Here is a 23,142-nt window from a genome sequence, read left to right on the forward strand (position 1 = left end):
GGCTGCGCTCGCGTGTCCAGCCTACAATGTCGGCGGACCAGGAACCTTTAGAGTTCCTTGCCAAGAATCCCTGGCGTCCCAAAGAGGTGACAGAAGATCCAGACGAGGAAGACGAGGAGGATAGCGATGAGGCCAAGAATGGCTTCTCTCTGGAGGAGGTGTTACGCCTCGGAGGCACGAAGGTAACCGCTTCAGGCTCGGGGAAAGGGGATGCGCACGGCTGCCGGGAGTGTGGGACCCGCAGCCCAGCCTCCGATTTGTTCTAAGTGCTTCCCACTTTTACTTTTACCGTTCCTCAGTGTAAAAAGAAACAATTCGGATTGCATGTTTTCTCCTGTGTAACTGTGTTTTAACTCCTGACTTCGTTAAAATGTAGGCGAACTAATTCTAACCACGTGGACATGGGTTTTGAAAATTAGTGTATGCGTAATCTAAATCTGCTTGGTTAAAAAAATGCCTTATAGGTTGGATTGAAGTCGCTAAAAGGACATGCTAGTTTACATTAGCCTTTTATGAAAGTTCCTTTTCCTCCCTGCACTGTCTCATAACGTATTTTATGTTATTGGAAGGAGTACTGTGTGTTTGTTGTTACATACTCGTGTGGAAGTCAGAGGACAACTTTGGAATCGATTCTCTCCTTTATGTGAGTTCCGAGGATCGAACCTCAGTCGCCAGCCTTGCTTGGCATGGACTTGACCCACTGAGCCATACCCCTGCCCACTCATAAACCTTTAACCTTGCTCACCTGACGCATTACATATCTTGAAGAAGGTTCTTCAAAATCCTTTTCCCTATGATGTACATAGCTTTTGCGCATTTTCCTGTTGGATATCTCTGATTTTGCCAGGTAATAGTGTAGTAATTCGCATGTGATGGTTGTTGTTTTTTTTGTTTTGTTTTGGTTTTTCCTTTTTTTTTTTCGGAGCTGGGGACCGAACCCAGAGCCTTGCGCTTGCTAGGCAAGCGCTCTACCACTGAGCTAAATCCCCAACCCCCATGTGATGGTTGTTAAAGGTGAAGTTCTTGGTTTGTAATATGGCTTTTTTTTTCTTAATGTGTTTCTGCAGCAAGATTACCTTATGCTGGCTACTTTGGATGAAAATGAAGAAGTAGTAGATGGAGGCAAAAAGGGAACCATCGACGACCTCCAACAAGGTGAATTGGAGGCATTTATTCAGAATCTGAATTTGGCCAAATACTCGAAGTCTCTGATTGAAGAGGATGAACCAGAGAAAAAAGAAAACACCAGCAAAAAAGAAGCAAAACTACCGAAGGTAGAGAATAAGAAACAGAAAGCAGCAGAAGGAAAAAAGAAAAATAAAAGCGTACCAGAGCAGCATCCCGAGAGCAGTACCGTCTTCAAAGCGAAGAGGGATAAACAGCCCGATGCATTCGAATTTCTAGAGAGACAGGCGCTGTTACTCAAGCCTGGGGGCAAGTGGTACGACATGGAATACAGCGGTGAGTTTTCCTTGGAACCACAGCCTTGGGATGTAGTGTCCAAGTACAAAGCCCTGGCCGAGAAGCTGTACGAGCAGGAAGTCGGCTTATTCAAGAATAAGACAAGCAATCAAAAGGGAGGCTCCTCCACCTGGATGAAGGCAATCGTGTCATCGGGGACGCTAGCCGACAGGATGGCAGCCATGATCCTTCTGATCCAGGATGACGCTGTTCACACACTCCAGTTTGTAGAAACCCTCTTGAGCCTTGTTAGAAAGAAGGGCAGCAAGCAGCAGTGCCTCATGGCTTTGGATACGTTCAAGGAGCTGCTCATCACCGACCTTCTTCCGGACAGTCGGAAGCTCCGGCTCTTCAGCCAGCGCCCCCTTCACAAACTGGAAGAGCTGTCCAGTGGCAACAAGGACTCAAGAGATAGAAGACTGATCCTGTGGTATTACGAGCACCAACTGAAGCACTTGGTAGCAGAATTTGTTCAGGTCCTCGAGACTTTAAGTCACGATTCCCTGGTAACCACCAAAACCCGAGCCCTGGTAGCGGCCCATGAGCTTCTCTGTGATAAACCCGAGGAGGAAAAGGCTCTTCTTGTGCAGGTGATAAATAAGCTGGGAGACCCTCAGAACAGAATCGCCACCAAAGCTTCCCATCTGCTAGAAGTGTTGCTGCGGAAGCATCCCAATATGAAGGGAGTCGTGTGTGGAGAGATAGAACGGCTACTCTTTCGCTCAAATATCAGCCCCAAAGCTCAGTATTATGCAATTTGCTTTTTAAACCAAATGGTCCTCTCCCATGAAGAAAGTGAGCTGGCTAACAAATTAATAACTCTTTATTTTTGTTTCTTTCGGACTTGTATCAAGAAAAAAGACATTGAATCAAAAATGCTCAGTGCCATTTTAACAGGCGTGAACAGAGCGTACCCTTACTCCCAGATAGGTGACGACAGAGTGAGGGAGCAGGTGGACACTTTATTCAAAGTGTTGCATGTTGTAAATTTTAATACTAGTGTGCAGGCTTTAATGCTACTTTTCCAGGTAATGAATTCTCAGCAGACAATATCTGACCGATACTACACAGCTTTATACAAGTAAGTGCATGAGTGTGGTGAAAACTTGCTGTGGTGTGGCTATGTAGTATAAGATAAAAGGGGTGTGTGTGTGTGTGTGTGTGTAGGTAAACATATATGTATCTATATATGTATTCATACATAGCATCCCCCTCCCCCCACAACTAAGTATTCTCCAGCTTTGAGCACATGACTCTGACTCCTGTTTCAAAAGGTAACACTTTGCTCTATTTGTTTTAAGTCTTGGGGGAAAGTAAGGAACTAGAACCAGAGGAGGAATTGAAATCCCTTTCCCCAATGTACTCATTCTAAATCTCCCTCCAGTTCTTCCTGCCGCTGTTGAGTAATTCATTCATTTTTGAATGCTTACATCTGCTGCCCATGTTCTGGGTATATAAGATATGGCCCCGTCACAGACATCCCACGCTGCACCTGACTAGAAGTGTGCTGAAGAATGCGTGTTAGGAGTTTCGGATTTCAGGGTTTAGCTTGGTTTGGTTGTGTTGTACTTTTTCAGCCTTCAAGGTTTGTTTGTTGAATCGTACCGCTGTCCTGTGTCTCACCAAGGCAGGCGTTGCCTACAGTGTAAGCACTTTGGGTCTGTCTTACATATGTCAGCAAGCTGTGCTGAGGAACCCATCTATTCTTTTTGCTTTTTAATTTTTTGAAACAGGCTCTCACCGTTTAGCTTTGATTGCTCTGAAACCCATAGAGATCCAACTGTCTCCGACTCCTGAGTGCTAGGATTAAAGGCATGGCCTATCACACCCAGCCTTTAATTTGATTTTTGTGTTCGTTTTTTTTTTTTAACAGTTGCACATCTGTAACTTATGAAGGAAAATGTAAAGTGATGAATAGTTATGTAAAATGATTAATAGTTTAGATTTAAGCCATACTTACAATGATTTGAATCCCAAGTAGTAGTTTGCCATGTTAAAATTGGGTAAATTATTTAATTCTCAGTAAAGCCCTTTGGTTACTTGATTAACGTCATTTTTCTTAAAGTATTTTATTAGTGAAATGCAGGATGTGCATCTGTCTCATGGCCTGACATTCCCATGAGGAAGCATTTCCTAAGTGTCAGCTTGTGAATGACAGGACTGGGACCTTATATAGCAGAGCTTTAGGACCAGGGAGATGGCCCAGGGAATAAAAGGCCCTTCTGACAAGGCTGTCCCCCTATGTTCAGTCCCCAGTGCCCATATGATGGAGGGACAGAACAAACACTAGGGTGTCCTCTGACACACACACACACACACACACACACACACACACACACACACAATTTCCAAGAAAGCTGTATAGGAAGAAGCTTTATTTGGGATAATTAATGAGGGGTTTAGTCCGTGCCTGATTGGACCCCTCATTAAGGAAAGCAGTATATGGAGGAAGCTTGTAATACAGCAATCTGATACCTTTGAACCTTGGGAGAAAAGGCAGGAAAACTGAGGCAGACTCAGTATAGGAAACCACAGAGCATAAGACTGAGAGATTAGAAGAACCGAACCTATTTTAGGGACTGTGGGCATGCAGAGAACATTCTGGACTGGGATGGTATGTATGAAGGATACTTACTTAGTCCATTGGGTCACATTTTAAGGACTCAGTTTCCTTTTTCACTACTCATTTATGGTCTCCATATGAGGGATGCTGCCCTGCTCACCTGGAGAGTGAGCAAAGACACTCGGGCCATCACCTCTACTGCTTCATAGGTGACAGTTTTTATTGTTTTGTTAGCAGTTCACTGTAGCCCTGGCTACCCTTGAATTTGCTATGGAAATCAGGCTGGCCAAACTTGAGCTGCCTGCCTCTGCCTTCTAAGAACTGATTAAAAGCAGATTGAGTGGGTATCAGTTTTTATTAATTGACTTTTGTGTAACCTTTCAGGTGGGGTCTGTATCTGTATAAAAAACTATTAAAGGAGAAAAAAGTCACAAAACAGGTGGCTCTTACCTGATGATTTCTTTCCTTTGTATCAGTGTGTTCTTTTTCTTGGGGTCATTGATTTTTACTTTATCTGATAAGACAGAAATAGTTTCTTATTCTAACATATGCAGAAAATGTGACCCTAATACGAGGTTTTTGTATTGGTTGTAGAGTCTTTAAATGTGACTACTGGATGTAAAGATGACTTTATGAATGGACATTTGACCTTGACTTCATTTACAGAAAGATGTTAGATCCGGGGTTGACGACATGTTCCAAGCAAGCGATGTTTCTTAACCTGATCTACAAATCTTTGAAAGCTGACATCATGCTACGCCGGGTGAAGGCTTTTGTGAAGAGGTTACTTCAGGTTACCTGCACACAGATGCCACCATTCATTTGTGGAGCCTTATATCTTGTGTCTGAGATTCTTAAAGCAAAACCAGATTTAAGAAGCCAGCTAGATGATCATCCGGTGTGTTCTTTACTGCTGCTCGACCCTAGTGGGTGCTGGGGTGTTGGGCGGGTGCTTTTGTGGGTGTGGTTTTCTTGGCTTCACTGACGGTGACGAGGTTTCCCTGGAGCATTACAGTGTAAGTTCAGGGGCTCGGCTTCACTGCCAGGCGGACGACCAAATCCATGGGCAGGTTGCTTGACCCCTCTGTCTATTACATGAGAAACTGCCCTCCAGTAGAAACTGCAGTCATATGAGGTAGTCCTCGGTGATTATAGACTGAGTAGACCTGTCTGATTCCTCCATTATGAAGAGGAAATAAATACCGATAGCACCAGTCTTCGTTGTTTATAACATGACAGATGTTTGAGGATTCGGTTCTAAAATCTCTCCTGTTTAGGAAGAGAGTGCAGTCTTCTGTTTCACCTGAGTGGCAGTCATGACTAGAGTTTTACTTGACTGGTGTTTCTTCACCTTTTACCAGAGTTGCAGTGAGTCTTTGAAACTCCGCATCACATAATGAGTACAGACGTCATTGCCATTCCCATTGATAAACAGCCATTGATCCATGTCCTTAGGAATCTGATGAAGAAAACTTCGTTGACGTGGGAGATGACAGTGACGATGAAAAGTTTACCGATGCAGACAGAGAAACAGCAACAGATGCGGTGGAGGAAGTGGAGGCGAAGGAGGCTGAGCCTGAGAGCAGCACAGAAACCGAGAAGCCGAAGGCTGCTTCCTGGGTGCACTTTGACAATTTGAAAGGTGAAGTCCTTTGGCTTGTTCCCTTGAACTTTTAAACGAAGAATTCGTTTCCTCTGTTATCTTCACAGCCCTGTGAGTATGGTGTGCCACGTGCGCGTGCAAGTATATGTGTGTGTGCGTGCATTCACGGGAGTGTGAGTGCTGGAGGTGGAGCCCAGGGCCTGTGTGTGGCTGAGCGAGTATTGAACTTCATTTGCTACCATGAAGTGAAATTTCAATGGTAGGGAATCACAGGTAATCTTCATTAGCAGAATTACACACTTGAAATATCTTGGAAATCAAGCAGATGCCTTCAGAGCTGTGGGAATTCGGTGGAAAACAATGAAATGCTAGATGTTCGGTGAATCACTTATGTCCAGTCTAAATAGGAGTTTAAGCCTCGGTGAGCCACGTTAGTCAAAGCACGGAAGGCACTCGAGTGTGGCTTCCATAAAGTTTAATGGAACTGTGCTTGACCACAGATTTATGGCCCCTCTTGTTTTTTGTGTGGCTGTCATATTCATCCTTTGCTGTTTCTTAAAGATCTTTTATTAATTGTTTACTTATGTATATGTGTGTTTAGCCTGTACATATGCCTATGTGCCATGTGAGTGCCTAGTGTCCAGGAGGCCATAAGAGAGCATTGGATGCCATGGAACTGGAGTTAGACAGTGGTGAGCACCATGTTGGTGATAGGAGTCGAACCCAGGTCCTCTAGAACTGCAGCCAGTGCTTAACTACTGAGCCATCGCTCCAGCCCCTTACAGCAAGTTTTTAAGATAGATAAGACAGACCCTCAGAAATAGAAGCCCTAAGTGACTATACAGGCACACACACACATATCAGAAGAAAATAAGTCAGTTAATAGAATATTAGAGCCAAAAGAGAGTTTATAAATGTGGTCTTTATCAGAGACCACAAGGAAAAAAGAAGGCCAGCCTTGGAGTGAGGAAGGCAGTACAGACCCATTCTCTTAGGACCATGGTAGCTCAGCCTTGAGTGTACATTTGGACATGTTTTTTTTTTTTTTTCCCCCGGAGCTGGGGACCGAACCCAGGGCCTTGCGCTTGCTAGGCAAGTGCTCTACCACTGAGCTAAATCCCCAACACATTTGGACATGTTAAAGAGAGCGCTGGTGTCAGAGGGAGGCTCTTAAAAGGATTTATCTGTGTGAAGCACAAACTCTTGTCCTTCAGGAGGCGGCAAGCTTGTGCTAGGGCTACACCGTTGACAGTGGACTTACCAGCCTTGCTGGCCGTGAGACAGTCGTCCAGGAAAGGGAAAGGACTCGCCCCTGAGCCTCAGGGCCCGAGTTCAGTCTCTGGGTCCCAGATCTTGAACTGGACAGAGACCTGGCTCCTAAATACTGTCTTCTGATCTCCACACGGCAGCCTTGTGGCACTTGCACACGCATATACTTAACAAGAAAAAGTAAAAACGGAAAGTAAGTCTCTTTTATTTTGGGGTTTCAGCAAACATATAAATCTGTTCCAAGAAAAAATCTTCCCAAATACAGCTTAACAGTAAGGATTTGGAACTGCACAGCTCTGAAATACTCCAGACGTATTCCTTAGGTTATTTCCATCTTACCTATTTAATGTCTGTTTTCTCAGCATTTTCTCTGGATGCTTGAAAAACCGAAGAGATCGGTCATTTGGAAGGTGGGGCCAGTATGTTGCAAAGTTTTTTCAGGAAAAAAAATGTTTGTGTAGACAGACATCAAAGTAAATTGTTGAAAGGACTTGGCATTTTAAATCTAGTATTGGATTACCAAACTACCACCAGTTTTGAAGATTAGGTCTTTTCTGTGAGAACATTAGTTGTGATAGTTTTGAAGTGTCTTCCTGAACTAGGAATAAAGCATTTCCAAAATACTGTGTTCTTAGGTGGCAAGCAGATAAAGACATATGATCCATTCAGTAGAAATCCTTTATTCTGTGGAGCTGAACATACAAATCTTTGGGAGCTCAGAAAGGTAAAGTAATCTCAACCACCTTCCATTTGTTTGTGCTTCTTCTTGCTTTCCTGGGTTTTACACATTAAAACTTGACTTGCAAATGATGAAGCTAATGTAAAAGCACATGATGGTGAGAACAGTGCTGTGTCCACTTTACAGAGACTTTTCACTGCTGTGCATGTAAATAAAAACACTACACCTAGCTTACAAATCCAAACAAGGATTGTTGCGTGTGGCTCTCTAATGTGCCCTGCCGTGGTGTGAGAATAGAAGTCTACTATGTTATTTTGTAAATGAAGAAGAAGAGTTAGGTTTCTGATAACCTCCTGTAATCAAAAGACAGTGAGTTTCCCCTGTGAGTTATTCTTGAAATGTGAGTGCAGATTCTCACAGCACTCCTTTGAGTCTGCAAGACCACAGCTACTGTCCTGGTGGTGCCAATGTGTCCTTTGTCTGTCCCTGCTGGCGCAGCACTGATGATATAAAGGAGACAGGTGAACTGACTCAGAGCTGCTGTGTCTGTAGCCGACTTCCGATATATTCTTCTCTGCGTGTTCCTGTAGTACCTAAGGGGAGGGAGAGCCAGATCACTGCAGGATGGTAAAGCTCTCATTGTCGACCTAGATGCATGCCTGTGTTCCCTGTGTAAACGGAAAGTGCACATTCCCACTCCTGCTGCACCTAAGTGTGGAGGTCGAGCATGTCTCAAGGTGGAACTTGGTCAGCTGTCCCTGATCACGGAGCTGCGTGCTGATAGACTGACTGGCATACTCTTGATTCATTTGCCCAACAGTACCTGTAGCGAGTGACAGAATTCATTCTCAAACAGTGCCTCAGGATCAATCGTGCCTCTCTACAAAGTTGGCTGATGAAATTAGTGTTCACACTAACAGTGCAATTCTGTGCCATTTGGAGGAACTGCCCTACTCATCCAGGGTTTTTCAAATGACCAGTGTACAGTGTTCCTAATTCACATGTGGGGAAGGTCTACACGTTCATAATAGACCAGTTAACTCTAAGTAGCAAATGCCTAAAGCCACTTGATGCGGTTGACTCCACCTGGCCATTAATTTTGCCTTTGGTATAGTGTCAAAGGAAACCCACACTTTGGTGAAATACTTATTAACTCCTTTCTTAACCACAGATCTGTTTGAGGCTAGGTTCTCTTCATATTTGCTCAAATGTTATACAACACTGGGAACGATTGAAAATGCACTGCATTCTGTTCACCTGAACCAACATTCTGTTGGTTAACTAATACTTTTAGAATTAGTAATACTTTTTAATACTTTTTAATTTTGTAATTTGTGTTCTGAAATGTGCTTCTTTTTTACAACCATGTTGTTTGTATTAATACGTGGTGGCTATTTATTATTTTCATTTTCTGTGTATGACCATTTTGCTTGCATGTACGTAAGTGTGCCCACTTGTATGCCTGGTTCCAAGAGGCCGGAAGAAGGCGTCAGATCCCCTGGAACTGGAGCTGCAGGCAGTGCAGAGCCACTGTGTGGGTGCTGGGACCTGAACTTAGAATCCCTCCAAGTGCCTCAGGTGTCTGAAGGGCTGAGCTGTCTCCATCCCTGGACTTAGTAATGTAAAGGAACTGCAAGCATTCAAGTTTCCCACTGTACCTTCTAATAAAGTAAATAATAAAACAACCTTCTTAGCTAGAAGTTCTTAAACTTTCAGATTTTTAAGTGCTCACATGGTTTGGAAACCAAATATTTGAGAATGATTCTTTCTGTGTTGCTTAAGTTTCAGTTCTCTAGATTTTTCTCAAATAGCCTGTAATTTTGGGGGAAAAAAAACTGACTAAAAATAATGACGCTTACATTCTTCTTATACAGCTATCTGAACATTTCCACCCTTCTGTGGCCCTCTTTGCAAAGACTATCCTTGAGGTAAGTATAAAATACTCTCTAAAATGTGTAAATATTATAGAGTTTTGGGGTGTGTGTGTGTGTGTGTGTGTGTGTGTGTGTGTGTGTGTATTGTTTGCTAAGACAGAGCCCTTGGCTATCCTAGAACTCAGTTTGTCTGGGTTAGTCTTGAACTCACAGAGAACCGCCTGCCTCTAAGTGCAGGGTGCCTTCATACCTGGCTAAGTATTGTAGTTTTCGGTCCTCAGTAGTTGATGGTATAAATTGCCCTGCCGTGAAGAATCTGGTGTTTTTCTGCTGTTGTTGAGGACCAATGTCCAGCAGAGAGAACAAAGTGCGAATCTCATGCTGAGATGGATGGCAGTACAGCCCCTCAGTAAACAGCGGCTCTTATCACAGGCTGCCTCTCCTGGGAAGCATGCTGTGGCCTCTGCTTCCTGGATGTGCTTTTTCAGTCAGAGTCTTATAATGGTTACAGTCTCCTGTACGTTGCCTGTAAAGTCACCAGTAGATCATAAAATAGGTGTTTGTGTATAGTTTTTTAGTGTGGTGTACAAGACAAATATTGTTCATATGTGTCTCAGACGGGATGCAACCGCAGCTTAGGTTTTTCCTGGTTTTCCTGGATGGATGGATGGATGGATGGATGGATGGATGGATGGATGGATGGATGGATGGATGAATGGATGAATGGATAGATGGGTTCTTTCAACTAAATCCGTAACTCCTCCATCATCTTTCCACCCTTCAGGGAAATCACATTCAGTATTCAGGGGACCCACTGCAGGATTTCACACTCATGAGATTCCTGGACCGATTTGTATACCGAAATCCAAAGCTACATAAAGGCAAAGGTAGGCCTCCATTGTTTAATGGCACTCTGGTTTGCTTGCTGGGACTTAGTGAGGGAATGAATGTATAACTGCCCCATTAGACCGACCGTCATGGTTTGCATTTCAGAAAATACCGACAGCGTGGTGATGCAACCCAAAAGGAAGCACTTTATGAAGAATGTGCGGGATCTTGCTGGTAAGACTCCAAAGGACAGCATCCCACAGGGCAACACACACCACATTCTGTGGCCTACTTTATCGTGATAAACACAGTAAATAAATGATAGGCCCTCTGGCAGCCATTGCCCAGCCTTGGCAGCTACCCCATTGTATTCTGCCCTGCCCATAGCACGAAGCTCCTTAGAAGCCAGCGCGTTCACTTCACGGCTGGTACTCTTCAGAGCATCTTAAACTCTTCTGACCAAACTGCACGGCAGGCTCTTTGATGCAGCACCATTGGTAGTGTAGTTGATGTCCCCTGTGGACATGTAATCTTCCAGACGCGGTTCTCTATTCAGAACATTTCTTCACACACCACATCCCACCCTCATCTACTCAAGCATTACAGTTAGAAGTTTTAGTTATTTCCTCCCAGAAATCCAGAAATGTCAGCAGGATTACTCAGGTAATGGGGACTGTAAGGCAAACCAAATCTTCAAATCAAATCAGAAGTTTTATTTCTTTAGAAGAAAAGCTAATATCCTCGAATTCTTTTTTGTTTTTATTTTCCTCAGTATTAAGTAAAATTATGGAAAGTTCTGTTGATGGTTTCTTCTTGGTTTTAAAACTAGAAGCATTGTTGTACATTTCCTCTGAGACAGCCAGAGTGTGCTATAGTCCGGCGTGTGGGTAGAAGCAGAACTCTTGGAGGGGCTTCAGTGGTTAGCTCAGTGGTTAGAAGTACTTCTCTGGGAGAAGACCCAAGTTTGGTTCTTGGCACCCATCTAGGGTGTCTCACAACCACCTGTAACCTCACCTCTAGGGAGATATAACATCTGTGGCTACTGCAGACTCCTGCAGTCATACGTCTTTGCCCACACATGTACATATAAATCTTATTTAAAATAATTTGATTCTTTTGAAACTTGCGTCTTGAGTACATTTGGAGAGCAATACAAGAACCTGTTGCTCCACTGGCTGTGTCCTCTAGAGGACAGCCAAGAGCTTAGGATTCTGAGGCTTGTCCACACTTCAGAGGTGTGCTTTGTACTGTGGGCCTCTTACCCAACACTGTCTTGTTGCAAGATTTCAGAACCATTCAGCAGTGGTGACTCATACCACAGCCAGGGCTTCACAGAAAAACCCTTTCAAGAAAAAAAAGTCAAGATTTCAGAACTGCCAGTACGTTAGATATAGTTTGAGCATGTGAGTAACAGGAATGGGCATAATAAAATGCTTCGTTCTGCAGTGAATAGTAAAGAGTTCCTTGCAAAAGAAGAAAGCCAGATCCCAGTGGATGAAGTGTTCTTCTACAGGTAAGAGACCTAGTTCAGTATTCTTTGGTACTGTGTAAATGTTTATATTTGGTATACTGCTTTTTTATCTTATTATTTTTTTAGATTTTTATTTTATTTATTTACATTTCAAATGTCCCCCTTCCTGGTCTCCCCTCTGCAAAACTCCCATCCCATCTTCCTTTCCCCTTGTATCCAAGAGGGTGCTTCTTAACCCACCCACTACCCCCTCACCACTCTAGTATTCCCCCACTCTGGGGCATCAAGCTAATTCTAACCCTAACTCCTAATCCTTCTGAATATTACCTAAGATGACCTCCAGCTGTGATCCTCCTGCCTCTACCTCCCAAACAGTAACTCTTTCTTAGTCTGTTAGTTTAATATAGTAGTAGCTCGGGAGTAATTTGTCCAGAGCATGATCCTTCAAGCAGAAGGATCCATTGAGTGAAGTTGGATTTGGTCTGATTGATCTTTAAAGCCGCTACTGATGTTTCTAGTGCTTTGTAATATGGTATCAAGTTATCTGATTGATTAGTTAATTAGGTTTAATTTAAATTGCTTTTAACTTTTACTGTGAATAATTTTATGAGTGTGATGCCAATGGGAAAGTCTTAAGTTTTCCTGTGACTTTGGGTGGGCTGATAAGTTGTTAACGATTTTAGATCATTTAAAACCACCATATTCTAATACTTAGATAAGTAGTGTTGAGGATGAACTAACCTTTTACCATGCAATTATTTTCCTGTCATGTGGGATTAAACTCAGGGCCTTGTTCATGCTAGACAACACTCTACACACACCTTGAGGCCTCTCTGATGCTATGTTAAGATATTTGAGGAAATGGCTTATAAGACACTATAAAGTCTTGCAAGCTGCTTCTACCTCACTTAGAAGTGCTTGGTGGCTCATACCTGCAACCCAGCACTCAGGAAGAAACAAGGGCTTGTGTGTACAGAGCCAGCCAAGGCTGCATGGAAGACCCTCTAAAGAGTAAAGAAAGGTATAATGCGTCACATTTCAAGAGTCTATGGCCATTTTGTTTAACTCAAAACACTTATTATATTGAATACAAATTTTACTCATTTGTGTCCATTCAGTATCCATAACACACTTGAGTTGTAATTAGTCTTTAGTCATAAGTTATATAGACAAATAATACACATTTTACTTTAGGTATTACAAAAAAGTTGCTGTCACTAAAGACAAACAGAAACGGAATGCAGATGAAGACAGTATAGAAGATGTTGATGATGAAGAATTTGAAAATATGATTGGTAATTTGTTTTTGTTGACTCAATTTATAAAATTATTATTTGTTAATTGACTATATAATATTAGTGGTATAAGTGAACTTAGTACTTACGAATCATTGGTCTGCAGATTGTAGTGGATGATTAAGATATAGCCTATGGTAACTTACTCGTATTTGTTCTAGAAAAATAATTATTGAGCTTTATAATATGTAAGAATTCTATTTGCAAGAAGAGTGTTTTCATTTCTGAAACCGTTTCTGATGATATAGAGCTGTTTATTTTTCATAATCTCAGAATTCTATGAGTAGCAATGTCTGCTGCTTTATCATTTTTTTCTTTATAATCCTCGGAGCTTGGGGATTTTCAACTGTAATCAATGAAACTACATGAAAATGGAAGGGTTTATTTGCTGTTACGGCTATATCCTATACTTGGTAAAACAAAATAAACACTAAGGTTCTTTTTCAACAAAAGAACTATAGACAGAAATTAAAATTAACAGACCCCATTTTAAAGATGTCATTGAGTCATAGGCTTGTATAAGACAAACCAGCAGCAGTCCTGATAAGAACATTATGCTGTAGTGAAGTCCTGGTTCTGTGTCGCGGCTGACTGGGGTGTAATGTGTGTCCTCTAGTCCCTTGCTCTCTCTTACATTTTTTGTATTGTTCTTGGGCAGACACATTTGAAGATGACAACTGCTTCACGCCTGGAAAGGATGATATGGATTTTGCCAGGTAAAACTCAACTTTCTCTTTACTGTTTCCTGGTATTTCCCAGATTATTGTTCATCAGAAGAGGAAGCCTAGAAATTATGAGATCCAAGAGCAAACCGTTCACTGGGCTGGAACCTTTAGAATGCCTCAGGCTTAGTCTTCTGAGCACACTTTAGAAAACATGGCCTCCTTTACAAGTGTTGTCTCTACACCCCACCCCACCCCCAGTAATATGAAAAAAATAAAAGGAGCTAAAGATGACTTGGAAGACTCGGAGAGCAGTGACGATGAGCTCGGTGACCTGGATGACGACGAGGTCTCCCTAGGAAGTATGAATGATGAAGACTTTGAAATTGATGAAGATGGAGGAACATTCATGGATGTGTCAGATGACGAAAGTGACCATGTTCCAGGTACACATTGAAAAAACTAAGTCACAAATTATACGGCTTTCTCGCTCATTCTTAGGCTAGGTGTCTATATCTGAAGAACACACATATCAGTATTGAAATAACTTTAGTTAACAGCTTTTCTGTCCAGTTGCAGTTGAGTGGTTATATGACTTAACTCTTTTTATCATTTAATAAGGGCTGGTAGTGTAGCTCAGTCGTAGAGCACTTCCTAGAATGTGTGAGGTTCTGGGTTAGAGCCTCTGCTGTCAACAAACGGAAGCAGTTTTCTCCGAGATTTCTGAAAGCTCTCTTCATAGAGTCATATACCCCTGTGAGAAAGATGACGGGTGTGGATTATAAATGAGCAGGGCACCACAGCGAAGTCCTTGTATTCTTGTCCTTCTGCTTCACATGGTGCTTCTGGGCCTCAGCAGCAGATGGTTCTTTCTTATGCAAGGTTGAAGTGTTGGTCTCATTGATGGTCACTGAGTAAATTATGTTCCTGGGACTCTGAGAGACCAGAGTGCCGTGTATCCTCCAAGCCCATTCTGTTGGATTGGAGGAGTGAACACTCATGGGAACAGATGTACCAGGCCTAAATCAGTATTTTCCAGACTTGTTGTTTTAAAATGGTTTAATAACAAACTTTCTTGGGGTTGGGGATTTAGCTCAGTGGTAGAGCACTTGCCTAGCAAGTGCAAGGCCCTGGGTTCGGTCCCCAGCTCCGAAAAATAGAAAAGTAGGAAAAAAAATAAATAACAAACTTTCTTGGGAAACAGAATTTGGTGAAGCCAGCCCCAAAGCCAGTACTAAGAAAAGCAAGAGGAAGAGTGAAGATGATTTTGACTTTGCTGGGTCATTTCAAGGTAAGAAAATGCATGTGGTCTCTTCAAACCATAGCAGCCACCATATGACCTGCATATTAATTACTATTGGGGAAAAGTGCTTTCAGAGCTGGTTTGATATCGTTTAGAAAATCTTCTTAAAGATCAGTCCTCAGGCACCTTCTACCATTTGTCTGAGACAAGGGTCTCTCTTAGGTTTAGGACGTCAGCACTGAGGCTGGGTTAACTGTCCCATGAGGCTCTAGACATGCGCCTGCCTCTGCCTCCTATTTCCTCACTGACGTCACATCACTCCCATCCAGGTTTTACATGGCTGCCGTAGATCTGAACTCTGACCGTCACACTTGTGATACAAGTATACTGATTAAACCATCTCCCAGCCAAGAAAGGCACACTGAGAATTATAACAAGAGTTCGTAAATGTGGAGAGTTCCCAAGCCCCACCTCTCACACTGAAGTGTCTCTAGATGATCTTTTCAGTCATGTTTCAAGAGTTCAATTACATGTGAGCCCTATCTATCTTACCACTTTAACTTTCTTAAAATGTCTACAGATTCAAAACTATAGGAGAGTTTTTAATACATTTTATTTTAGTAGCATAAATAAAAGTTTATTGATAATACAGTAAACATTCTTCAGTCAGCTTTTTCAAGGCCAAAGAATAAGATCTGAATTACAATTTATATTTTGTTTCACACAGTAGAAACTCCATCCATGTCAGCTGTGGGATTGTAATCCTGAGTGATACCGTTGGTTTCTTGTAGAGATAAACATTAGTCGGGGACCAGATCTGGAAAATCAGTGCACATTTGAGTAACCTACACATTTTTTTCTTAAGGACAAAAGAAAAAGAAGAAAAGTTTCAATGACTCCAGCCTGTTTGTCTCTGCTGAAGAGGTGAGGCTAACATCCTGACTTAAGAGGATAGCTATTTACATTCTTTTCAAGGTTCTAATAGCCTTCCCCGCCTCCCTTCCTTTCTGTTTTTCAAGTTTGGTCATCTGTTGGATGAAAATATGGGCTCCAAGTTTGATACGACTGGCATGAACGCCATGGCTAACAAAGACAATGCAAGTGAGTAACTGACTTGGTTGTTCCTACAGCAGGGTCTTCTGTAGCCCAGGCTGACCTTGGGCTCTTGAGCATCCATCTTCTTGAGCAGTAAGATTACAACTGTGCACTACCAGGTCACCTTGTGCCATTCAAGTTTTTAAATGGGACTTCCCTGAAGATGTCCTTAAGTGGCAGAAAGTTTGCCTGTCACATAGCAAGGCATAAACCAGACACACAAACTACCAACCCAAACATGTTTTTTCTTGGAGATTCAAGATTTCTATTTTGTTTAGACTTGGCTAAAGGTTTACTCCTACAGGCTTGAAGACTTTGTAATTATTCCTGATGTTATTATAATCACTAGTTTCTATTCTTTCAAAAAACAGAAAAGAACAATTTTCCAGTATAAATCCTTCTGTATTTTCATTTATAAAATCCTCACCTAGACAGTAGAGGAGAGCAACAAATGGTGGAGATACACAGAGGGTGGGAAATCGCAGGCCTCCTGGCCTGAATGCAGTTATAGTCTGGGAGCTTTTGGGGGTCACAGGGCCCAGACTCATCTGTCTTCTCCCCTCAAAGGTTTCAAACAGCTCAAGTGGGAAGCTGAGCGTGATGATTGGCTCCACAACAGAGATGTGAAAAGTATCATCAAGAAAAAGAAGAATTTCAGGAAAAAGAAAGCCCCTCAGAAACCCAAAAGACAAAGGAAGTGACAGCGTCAGAGTGAATAATAAGTTAAGATCATACTTACCCTTAATTTTTGCTATCCAACCATTTTTGCTGATCTTTTTCTCTAACCCCATACATTCCAGACTGTTCAATGGATTTGTAATAAACTGTGGAAACAAGGTGCTGTCATTTATACAATTATGATAAAGTTAAACTTACATTGAAAAAATTCTTCCATATTACTTCATAACAATGAAAGGGACAGCAGGGCTCCTTCCCTGCTCGAGCTGTAACCACTCTCCTGACCACTGGGAGCTGCTTGTTGAGGCACCGGGTGCCATGCTTAAGTTAGGTACATGACGTCATTGTGGTCAACTCTTAACTGTCCAGGTAGGCACTGGCTCTTCCCCAGAGAAAGCAGCATCTCTGAGAACACAGTACGCCTGAGGAAAATAGCCTTTTACAGCAGTAACTGGTTTGTGCCCATCCCCATCTTAGGTCTCACTCTGGAATCTGTTCTTAACCACTGAGAGAATTAAAACTCCAGTTTGCAGGGTGGGGTAAATGATAACTTTTGTGGGGTATTTGTAAAGTCTGAAAGTTAAGTAATAAAAAAGGTAATGAGGATTAAAACAAGAGCTAACTGTTCTCATCTAAGTAATTAGGTGTGAGTCCCTACTATGTGGTCCCAGGAGGCAACTAGTGTCGGAAAATAATAACAAAATAATGTCACTTGCTCTAAAGTTGTAAAGTACCACAGAGTTTATAGGTTATTTTACACTTGAATTTTTACTTGAGAAAAAACATACCTTCCAAAATGAAGGGAAATGTCTTGCTCATTGTTTGCCTGAAATCTGATATTTAAAAAAACAAACAAACAAACACTGTATTAACATATTAAACCACAATTTAATAATATATTAGTGTCTATTAGCATTTTGTACTAAGGTCCAACTACTAATCCAAGAAGTAATCTTATAGGATAGTATATAAATTATATTCATCTTAAAATATAGCCTTTATTTTTGTTGTTTTGTTTTTCATAGCAGGATTTCTTAGTAGCCCTAGCTGTCCTGGAACTCACTATAGACCAGAATGGCCTTGAACTCACATAGATCCACCTGCCTCTGCCTCCCAAGTGCTGGGAAAGGTGTGCACCATCACCACCCACGTGGTATTAGCTTTTTCTACAAGTAAGTATGACAGGCAGGCCAAACTGCCCCCCATCCATTCCCTTCAGTTCTGAGCCAGAATAGGGACGCTTGTTCTACCCTCCCCAGGTAAAACCTGCACACTCCTAGTCTGCAAGTCAAATGCGAGTCACCTATTGTACAGCTCGCTCCCCTCCTGCCCATAAACCGTCATACCTTCAATCTCAAGAAACGTTTTGCCCAGAAATGCCACCAACATTTAGTGCATCCCCTGCTAGAAAACAACTGCTGAACGGTTTACCTTGGCTCGAGTTCATCTTTTTAAACAAAAAATAAGCTCCAAAAACGCCCACGAGCTCAGCAGCTAAAACTCCTTTAAAGATCTTCTTTGCCAGGGGTTCCATGGTCCGAGCCATCCTAAATTTAACAACATGAATGCCCATGTTCAAGTTTCTGCTGCCACACTATAAAGAAAAACTTCATTCCCAGTCTCAATGCTTGTATGAAACTCAAAAGTAATATGTAACATTCAGTTTCCAATCTCCATGCCTAAGGAATGTGATAAATCACAGAAATTCTGAGAAGGCATAGGCCTTCTTACAAAGCCAAACTGGAAGAACTAAGGGTTTTTAGTGTCTGATACAGAATGGGTAAGTAGGTTAGAAAAGCTTTTTAGCTGACAGGAATTATAATACAATCTAATACTAGGAACAGCAGTTGAAGCCCGTTTTGGAAACTTCCCTGCAAGAGGAAGGTTATTTTGTTAAGTTGTACCCCGGTCATGCCCTTTCTAGTCAGATGTGAAACCAGACAATAAATTAACTCAGTCTTGTCCCCTAGACAAATCCCTGAGTGTTGGAACACTTAATGCACCATCCCCAAGGCATTCCTAAGCCTTCAGACCACTTCCCATTCCCAAGATTCTCACTCCGCAAGCCTAGGGTGGCACTGCAGTAAACTTCCCCATTGAAGTCATTCCCGACAGTTTTTATACAAAGCCCTGGCCCATGAAGGAGTTGACCCAGTAAATAGCAAAGCTACAGGTAATTGGAATCTTCCCTCCCCATATGCAAAAACAAACCAAGAAAGGGGTATTGCTGTTGGCTCACACAAGCTTATTAGCATGAATAGTAGGTTCAGTTTCCAACAGTCAAAAGGTGTCTTTGAAGAAAGGTTATACAGCAAATAAGATCTTTGACTTGCTAGATATACAAAAGGTAGCCCGTGCTTTACAACTCTTGCTTCCCTATAACCTCAGATCAAGAAAAGAACTACTCGTCTTTTTATCTAATATTCTGATATCTTCCCACTGATACTTTCTCCGTCCTCGATGCTGAGGCTGTTGTATAATGTTCGTGGTCAGCCAGTCCTTTCCCCTGCCTTTACTTCCCTTTCATGGTGTCTAAGCATGAAAATAATTAGACACTGTCAGGATTCGCCTTGTACTATGTTACCATGTGTCCCTCCTCCAACGTTCCTGTTTCACTTTAATAATGGGAATTATTCAGGGACCAAAACACGGTAGTATTCTCATTTTTTGAAACGAAGCAAATAAAAAACGTACATATAATTGGGGATGAGGCAGGAGGGACAGAGCTGTCTTCCTCGATTTCCCAGTACTCTGCAACATCACTGACAGTCCCGCTCAGTTCTGCGTTCCCAAGGACGTTTTTTTAAGGATTCGGGGCAAGGACACGGCACACCTGCCTGTGCCATAACTTAAGGAATCTGAGCAAAATCTTTTTTTGATCGGAAGAGAGTGATGCTCTCTTCGAACAGTCCAAATAACGCTATTAATAAAACATTTACTTGCTTAAAAACAGATGGACATGTTATATTCCAAGGTCCTGCGCTTCGGGGCTGGTCTACTTAAAAATAAAGCCCGATTGTCACCAGGGACACACTGTTCAGACAAGATGGCCCAGGGAGACCAAAGACCACCGGGCCTTCATGCACAGGAGCGGCTGGGGCTCCAGCGCAGGTGAAGCAACCCTGTGTGTCCTCCAGTGTTGACCCGAGGAAGGAAAGTCGACCGGCAGGGCGGTGCTGCGACCGGGGCTAGTGCCCGGCAAGGTTCCAACAGCGAGCGCCTAGCCTTATCCGGGGTCCTGGTCCCAGCATGCGCCGCGGCTCGGCGACCCGGAAACGCTCCCGCCTGCTCCGCGCTCTTGTGCCAGCGGGGGAGTCTCGCTCGAGTGTTCCCCAGACCCAAGAATGTCACAGACCCCATGCGCCCAACACTGGGGAATGAAGGACACGGGACACACAGCTTTGTCCTTACCTGAGGCCTTGGCAACCGGACGGCGCACGCGCAAGGTCGCAGCGCCACGCCCCCAACTTTAACCACGCCCCACAGAGGAACCTAACCTGGCTTCATAGCTGTGGAAAGATGCTCGTTTTATATAGACAAGGTTAGCCTGCCCACGGCCACACCCAAGCAAAAGAAAGAATTCACCTTTGAACCCAGGACACTCTGCACATGGATCCTCTTTCCTCCACTCCAAACCCAAAATGTATCAAAACAGGAACAACCCATCACCAGGGAGTGGCCAGAAAAGTGGGACCCTAAATCGGGATCTGCGCTTTAGCCAGATTCCTATACAATTCCTTTGCACATTAAAATTGAGAAGTGCTGCCCCATCGTACTGCCCAGTAGTCAAGAATCGGACTTACCAAGGGGAAGGAAAGATAGGAGAAGGGAAATAGGAATGACTCTGAGGGACCACGTGTATGACAAAGCATGGAATGCCATACTACTACTGTTGTAAAAATGTAATCTGGCCTCAGAGATCTGCCTGCCTCTACTCCAGGACAGCCAGGGCTACCCGGAGAAACCCTGTCTCAAACCAGCAAACAAACAAATAAAATGTCTGATCCCTGGCCGTCCAACCTAGGAAGCTATGAATACTGCCTAACAAAATCTTCAAGGTAAAAAACATGAGACTTTTTGCATAATGGGATTTTTTTTTTCTTTTTGGCTTGGCTTGGCTTGGCTTGCTGGTACAGCTAACTATGCAACACTTGTGGGTCTTGCATGTTCACTTCTCTGAGAAAGGCACAGCCAAGAACGTCTTTCGGTGTTCCTGTTGGTCCCTCCTGTTGACTCAGCCTCTGCTAGGTCCTGTCACTGCTGTTGCTTACCCGACTGTGTACCAAACTGGACTGCAGGTGTCTGCGAGGTGTTTGCAAGTGAATGGAGCCACCACTACCTGATAACCTGTGAACTGAACTGATTTCCAGACAACATAGATGGGAGTTGCTCCAATGAACCTTTCTAAAAAGGTCCATTTCCCCTGTATCCTTTCTTTCCCACTGCCTCTGGTGGGTGATGGGTTACAAAGAAGGTTAAAGTGTTTAAGAACCATCATTAAAAATAGAATTTTAAAAAAAAATGAAAAGTTACATCAGGGAGTAGAAGTGTCTAAAAGGATTATAAGGATTAGGAGGTGTGGGGCTGGAGAGATGGCTCAGCGGTTAAGAGCACCCGACTGCTCTTCCAGAGGTCATGAGTTCAATTCCCAGCAACCACATGGTGGCTCACAACCATCTGTAAAGAGATCTGATGCCCTCTTCTGGTGTATTTGAAGACAGCTACAGTGTACTTATATATAATAAATGAATAAATTAAAGAAATTTTAAAAAAAAAGGATTAGGAGGTGTGGCCTTGTTGAAGGAAGTGCGTCATTGGGGGGTGTGGTTTGAGGTTTCAGAAGCCTACAGCAGACCCAGTCTTTCTCGCTGCCTACGGATCAGACTGTGGCGCCCTCAGCGACGTCTCCAGCTCCACTACAACCCCCACCACGATGACAGTAAATTAACTTCTGAAACTTTAAGCCAGTTCCCAGTTTAGTGCTTTTTCCTTATGAGCTGCCTTGGTCATGGTGTCTCTTCAGAGTGACAAAGACATGGCTGGACAAGCCATTTTCATTAGTGGTCTTTTTGACAAATGCAATGTCATTCAAAAAATGGTTTATTTAGTGGTATAATTAATGGTTTATTTAGGAGACACAACTAAGCCAAGAAACTTACATGGGGCAATAAAATATATGTAAAGCCCAATTTCGTCGTCCACTGTCAATTTATCTGTTACGGTTGATAACCCATTAATGGTAGATAAAAGAGTGAGACACGTTTGTAAAACTAATAGAAGGTGATGCAGAAGCCACCTCGTACTTACACTTAATGGAGAGTCATTATACAGCACATCAAGAAAATGTATGCACAAAAGTATTACAAGTGTATGTTAGGAAAATTGCCAAAGCCACAGGTTTCATGTTATGAATGACTAACTCATTACCAGTCTTAGGATTACTTTTAAAACATTGATGCTGGCTAAAATAACAGCATTTACTTTTTCAGAAATGAGGTGACTCAGTTAAAGCCAAATGACAAACAGGTTTTATTACTTGAGACAGAGTGTCAAGTTGCTCATGGTCTCAAAACTGAATTTATTCCAGAACTTGATGATGAAAGCTCCCATCATGCAAAGTTAGCATTCCCAGTGAGTTTCACTCATCGCTTAAATGAATTATATTGTCCTTAAGATGAAATCCAACTTACTAATACAATGTTTCAAACCATAATAAGGTTTCAAATGAAAGTGAAATTGTGGCTCTCAAATTAAGAAAAACAATTTCCTGCCTTTTGATACAGTGACTAAACAGGGCTTTCAGGACCAGCAAAAAATATGCAGCTTATTTATTTGATACAAGAATTTAAGAGGCTGGAGAAATGGCGAAGCAATTTACAGTACTTGTTTTTCTTGCAGAGGACCTGGGTACAATTTCCAGAACCCCCACAACTATCTGTAACTCTAGTTCCAGGTGACCCAATGTTCTCTTCTGACCTTCAAAAGCATGAGGTACACAAGTGGTTCACATGCATGCATGCAGTAAAAACATTCAAACACATAAAATAAATTTGAAAATTAAAGAATTTAAAACAGATTCCAAAATTCCCAGAAAAATAGTATCTTGGTCAAACTTCCAACTCTGTTTTCAGTCAATGTAGATATGTTGCCTGTCAATCATAAACAGACCGTACAAAGCTACAGTCAGCTGTTGTAGGATATTTGATCACAAGACTGATGATTACTGGAAGAAAACTCTTTCTAGTTGTGGTGTGGCCCAGCCCTTAGCACACACCTTTAATCTCTGGCTAGAATATAGACAGGCCCTTAGCACACACCTTTAATCCCAAACAATGAAGGCAAAGTTAGTTTGTAGAAAGAAGCACCTTAAGTTTGAAGGTGATGTCTAATTGAGTGATAGACAAAGTGATAAATCTGTTGT

General features: G+C 42.4%; 2 protein-coding genes and 1 long non-coding RNA gene across 9 annotated transcripts; 2 read left to right on the plus strand and 1 right to left on the minus strand.

Moving 5' to 3' along the window:
• The first annotated feature begins 15 nt into the window (after nucleotides 1–15).
• On the plus strand, nucleotides 16–17,617 carry Cebpz (CCAAT/enhancer binding protein zeta). The gene is given in 16 exon segments (NM_001108701.1): nucleotides 16–182; nucleotides 1,068–2,542; nucleotides 4,691–4,922; nucleotides 5,480–5,666; nucleotides 7,532–7,620; nucleotides 9,450–9,503; nucleotides 10,234–10,336; nucleotides 10,443–10,511; nucleotides 11,724–11,790; nucleotides 12,943–13,043; nucleotides 13,702–13,759; nucleotides 13,967–14,151; nucleotides 14,910–14,996; nucleotides 15,814–15,872; nucleotides 15,968–16,049; nucleotides 16,611–17,617. Coding segments are annotated over 16 exon segments (3,138 nt in total). The 5' UTR covers nucleotides 16–26; the 3' UTR covers nucleotides 16,745–17,617.
• Cebpzos (CEBPZ opposite strand) lies at nucleotides 15,545–20,156 on the minus strand. 7 transcript variants are annotated; one of them, NM_001398646.1, is given in 5 exon segments: nucleotides 15,545–15,765; nucleotides 16,783–16,867; nucleotides 17,510–17,554; nucleotides 18,153–18,268; nucleotides 20,133–20,156. In NM_001398646.1, coding segments are annotated over 3 exon segments (243 nt in total). In that variant the 5' UTR covers nucleotide 18,268; nucleotides 20,133–20,156; the 3' UTR covers nucleotides 15,545–15,765; nucleotides 16,783–16,784.
• Nucleotides 20,022–21,910, plus strand: LOC148005085 (uncharacterized). Its single transcript, XR_015622808.1, has 2 exons — nucleotides 20,022–21,297; nucleotides 21,508–21,910. It is a non-coding gene; the product is annotated as an uncharacterized LOC148005085 (long non-coding RNA).
• Nucleotides 21,911–23,142: the final 1,232 nt, after the last annotated feature.

The sequence above is a fragment of the Rattus norvegicus genome, chromosome 6 (genome assembly GCF_021556685.1).
Source record: "Rattus norvegicus strain SHRSP/BbbUtx chromosome 6, alternate assembly SHRSP_T2T, whole genome shotgun sequence".
In the NCBI taxonomy this organism is placed as follows: Eukaryota; Metazoa; Chordata; class Mammalia; order Rodentia; family Muridae; genus Rattus; species Rattus norvegicus.

Bases quoted from the DNA above. Each gene is read 5' to 3' on its own strand.
- Cebpzos (XM_087551961.1), bottom strand. The intron at 17,555-18,152 runs GTAAACCGTTCA...TTTAAATATCAG, and splicing joins AAAGATGAACTCGAGCCAAG to ATTTCAGGCAAACAATGAGC. The intron at 16,868-17,509 runs GTATGTTTTTTC...TTGTTTCCACAG, and splicing joins ATTTCCCTTCATTTTGGAAG to TTTATTACAAATCCATTGAA.